This window comes from Monomorium pharaonis, chromosome 1 (assembly GCF_013373865.1).
Source record: "Monomorium pharaonis isolate MP-MQ-018 chromosome 1, ASM1337386v2, whole genome shotgun sequence".
In the NCBI taxonomy this organism is placed as follows: Eukaryota; Metazoa; Arthropoda; class Insecta; order Hymenoptera; family Formicidae; genus Monomorium; species Monomorium pharaonis.
The window spans coordinates 29135789-29140754 of NC_050467.1; the positions used below are offsets into that span (position 1 = coordinate 29135789).

The 4966-nt window shown below is 34.0% G+C and overlaps 1 protein-coding gene across 1 annotated transcript; it reads right to left on the reverse strand.

Moving 5' to 3' along the window:
* Window positions 1-1408: 1408 nt before the first annotated feature.
* On the reverse strand, window positions 1409-3890 carry LOC105829190 (putative nuclease HARBI1). The gene is made up of 5 exons (XM_036290407.1): window positions 3760-3890; window positions 3551-3644; window positions 2266-2410; window positions 1984-2178; window positions 1409-1587 (listed from the first exon to the last, which is right to left on the reverse strand). Exons 1-5 carry the CDS (start codon window positions 3888-3890, stop codon window positions 1409-1411), a joined length of 744 nt encoding a protein of 247 aa, XP_036146300.1.
* Between the last annotated feature and the right edge of the window lie 1076 nt (window positions 3891-4966).

The window sequence follows — 4966 nt, forward strand, 5'->3', positions numbered from 1 at the left end:
ACTTAGAGTTTCTGCTATCTTTAATTGCATTATTAATTACGATAAATTTTCAGTGATTTATTTAAAATAGCAACACGAAAATCTAATTGATTTTTATTTTATAATCCATCTCTAAATCAAAAGGAACAAATTTAAAGAAATGATATTATTTTCTATCGTTCTCGCATTTTCTGTTAGAAAAGTTTGTTCCATTGTTGCATCATTTTGATTAAATATGAAGAAATATTTATGAATATATCGTGTAAGAGAAAAAAGATAACGATGAGAGAACTCGATGTAGCAAATATTATAATAGACAAAAAAAAAACTATCAATTTGAGAATCAATCGTGAATTTACGATAATGATTTGACGAATAAATTTACAAATTTTTATCAATGTTTTTATCAAGGATTTAACAGTACGATACAATTCGATAAGAAACAAAATTCGAGTTGTATGATGTACTGTAAATAAGATATTTAGGAAAAAGAAAAAATATATCGTCAATGTACCAAAAACTATCATTAATTTACTATATTCACAATTACGATAGAAATTAGATTATTTTAAGATTCCATAAGTTTCCATCGCTTTCTCTCTTTCGACTTTCTCAATCACAGAAGTTTATTACGGTTTTAATTTGTCCCTATCTTTGCTAAATAATTTTGTCAAGTAATTGCGAATGTGCGTAACGACGCGAGTCTAGGCGCGGTGCGGTGGGAGGCGAGAGCGGCCATTGATGCGAGTCTAGACGCGGTGCTGCGGGACGTGAGGGCGGCGAAGCACAGGCAGCGGCGCCGCTTCTCCTCCTTCTCCCCGCCGCCGGCAGCCAATGCTTCACACAGTGGGCCGCGCTACGGCTCGAGCGGCTCGGCTCTTCCTACGGCGCGCCGCGGCGCGCTCTCATTCGCACAATTAAAAAAATTGATATCTCGATTATTTGTAAACCTAACCCAAGAAAATATTGGACCTGTATGTTCATCTCGATCCCTTCTACCTTTTTACGAGTGGTGGTCCACATGCGTTGGGACACCCTGTATAATGCGTTAAATACATGCATAATCCTTATGTTAAGATGACGAAATCAAATGGATGTATAGGTTGGTCGATACACATGATATATTAATAAGATGTATACAAATACTTTTATATTAACAGATTTATTTAAATAGTAAGATATGCAATGTACAAATACTTAAAGTACAAAGTTTCGTGATAAGTACAAAGTTTTGTGATAGAAAGCGTTCCAGATGCGCACAGTGTAAAACAGACATCACCAATCAGATTACTGGATTAGTTCCTGGAAGGTTGTGATAAATTTATGGAATTTGATTCCGTCTGTTTTACACTGTGCATATCTGGAACTTGTTTTTGTGATAAGTACAAAGTTGTATTCAGATGTATAAAATTGTAATAAATATAAAAGTTTAACCATTTTGGAAATATGTGTTGATAATTCGTTCACGAACTTCATGCCCATTTTCTACTGCGTCATGAATTACTTCTGGAAACTCTTGATCTATTTCATCATAGTACAGATCTGGTTCTGGAACTCTGTACTTAACAGCAACGTTATGCAAAACGCAAGCAGCATTAACAATCCGAGCTGAAAAATAAATGTTTAATACAATATTAAAATATTATAATTCTTTATAATTTTTAAATATTATAATTCTTTTCTTACAACTTTAGTTTTAAAACATTGAGTAAAAATGGAAATTTTGTTCCTTATAAACCTGATTTCTTTAGTTTATAAGGTACAAAGTTTCTATCCTTGCTCATTGTTTTAGAACTAAAGTTGTAAGAAAATAATTGTTACATTTAAGTTTTAATAATTTTATGAACTTAAAAACGAAAAAATATATTTAACTAAAAAAAATTTATATATACATATATACACACACGCATACACATACGCGCGCGCGCGCGCACACACACACACACACACACACACACACACACACACTCACACACACACACAATGTTTTTATACCTATTATACCTGCAACTTCTGGTGCATAATGTAGACTTCTCTCTTTTCTAAGACATCGCCACCTTCCCTTTAATACTCCTATACATCGTTCCACACAAAAACGAGCTCGGATATGACACTGCGTGTACCTAGCTGATGGTGAGCCTTCAGGTTCATTCAGCTTAGGCGTCATCAAATATGGCAACAATGGGTAAGCACTATCGCCTATAAACGAAAACATATGCAATTTATACACTCTAAAGTATTATTGCTATAGAAGGAAAGCACACAGTTAAATAAATATGCTATTACCTAAAAGCCAAGCATCTTTTCGTCCTGCAACGTACATCTCTTGCATATGATTGGATAATATAGATGCTCTCCAAACTCTGGCATCATGTGTTCTTCCACCATGAGCAACATTTGTGGCTAAAATCTTACCCTCATAATCCGATACCTACAGATTTATCAAATATATTAAGTTACCTATATATATATTATTTTGTAGAATATAATTATGTTATACAAATTAATATATTTAGAGCTATTTAGACCAAACACTAATTAATTTGGTTGACTCTTAACAACATTACAATTTTCATATTATATAATTTATTGTATGCGTGTATGTGTTTGTGTGTGTATGTGTATGTGTAATTTTAACATATCATGTAGATACTAATGTATACGTACAATAAGAATATTCAACGAATGATATAGTTTCCTATTGATATAAAGCTGCTCTCTCTCTACATTTGGTGAAACAATGACTATATGCGTTCCATATATTGCTCCAAGAACACCAGGAAATCTTGTTCGCATCCAGAAACTGCAACATAAAAATTAAATATATAACAAAATAAAATATATATCCTAAATAATTAAAGTATTTATTGTTAAAAATAGTAATTAAATCTATTACATTTCTTTTAAACGCTGAATTTCTTCATCTTCGGTTGGAAATTGAATCCAGTCATCCATTAAAATATTAAGTGCGTTGACTACATTGCGCAGAATTTTGCTAACTGTTGGTTGACTTACACATGTTAAATAATCTTGACCAACTCTTTTCTGATAGGAACCAGATGCTATAAAATTTAACTTAATTAGAACCTGTAATCAAAAATTATTATCGCAACATAAGTAATATGAGATTAAAATTCATAGATAATATTGTACATTCAAGATTATTGCATTCAAAATCTCTCTCAAGTCTAGTTTTAGTCTTAAGATCCTGTTTAATAAGATAACTGAATAAAATCTTAAAAACTTACTTGAGATCTTAAGAGCCTTATAGCAAAATGAGTGACTTATAATCTTAAGACAATGTTTTGTGATTAAAATCTTTGTCCTTAGGTAACGCACAATAAATGTCTTAAGATTGTAAGGAAATCATATAAAAATTGATGTATGAATTCCGGTTCAACAAGAAAAAAGGAAGTGCTCTGATTGACCATGTTGCAATTTACCACAATCATTTTCAGCAATGTATGCTTAAAGTTTTTCTATTCGACCGCCAATTAGAAAAGTTGTGGTCAATTGGGACGTAGTCAATCGGGACGCTCTCAGAAAAAAAAAATCATTATCATTGTAATACTTGTAATTCAACAGGCACTGCATGACGTCGTCTTGCGTTTGGTAGTAAAGGCCCTAAATTTTCAATTAACATGATAACAACTTCCTTAGGTAACCTTTAACAAATTATAAAAAATATTATTATGCATTTAATTGCATTTTTCGTTTTTTTGTAAATGTAAACTTTTAGAAAATTTAACCTAATTTCAAAAAGTATCAAATTTTATTTACCTGTAAAGACTGCAGAATTCGCTTCCCGGCACATTAAATAGATCTGAGGCATCTCGTAATCTTCTTCGTATCCTCAGCATTGTATTATCTCGATCTTCTTGTGCAAACATCGCAATTATTAAGTTATCCATTGCGTAAAAAATAATCGTTTTCTTTCACACAATCAGTAACTATTGCTCAATTTCTCTGATTTCACCTTTTCACGAAAAATTTTGTGTCGAACCAACTCACGTGAATATTTTCATATCTTCACGAGGTGAGATTAATTGTAATTGGGCGAGTTGCTCACTTTCGTCATTTTCACCCAATCCGAAAACCGTAATAGACCCCCAGGTCTTCGCGTTTCCTCACTCCGAGTCCATCCGCCAATCTCGTGCGGCGGCGATGTCGGGAGAGCACGTCTTCCTCCTCCAGGTGTCGTCCGTCCAATCCCCGTAGGCTGGCATTGCCGCTTCGCAGGATGGCCGCGGTCATCCCCTTTCCAAGTCGGAGGACCAATCGTAGAACAGCTCATTTTTGTTCCAGAGTGTAGCTTGGGTCGCTTATGCGCTTCGTGCATCGGAATGCTCCCCGGGATGTTTTTTCAGATTGCACTTAAAAGTGCAGGTTTGGCGGCTAAAATGCCACCTTGACCAATACTTAATAATATTCTTAAAATGAATATAAACTTAAAATAAACTATATAACGGTGACTAGCATACACCAGGCGTAAGTAACTAAGAAAGAAATATTTAATCTCAATGTAAAATTAGCAAAAATTGTTCGCATATGTCGGTAGGTTAAGTCTTAGCTCCAAACATGCACTAAATACTAAATAGGAATAATAAATCGTTATACAATGTGTTAGATAATAAAATATATAACTACGCTACTTGCGCGTTTGCGTTTAGCTTTCGCTAGCAATAACGTAGTAAGAAATTAAAATATACTTTGTTGGTAACAAACAAACTAAACTCTCTGTCAATTTGACTTTAGATAATTAATCAAAGTAACGCTATATATTATAACGGAAAATGATTTCGCGCATGATTTTATTAGCTCCGCGCGATTGATAAATCGGTTTATGCAATATTAATCATTTATTCGCGCCTTGCGACGCGTCGGCTCGTTTCAGGGTTACACTCAGGATGTCCTTACCCTGCAGTTGCTTCCTCTCAGTCTTGGCTGCCTCGTAGTATGTCATCTCGCCACTCCGAGGTCGCTGTTT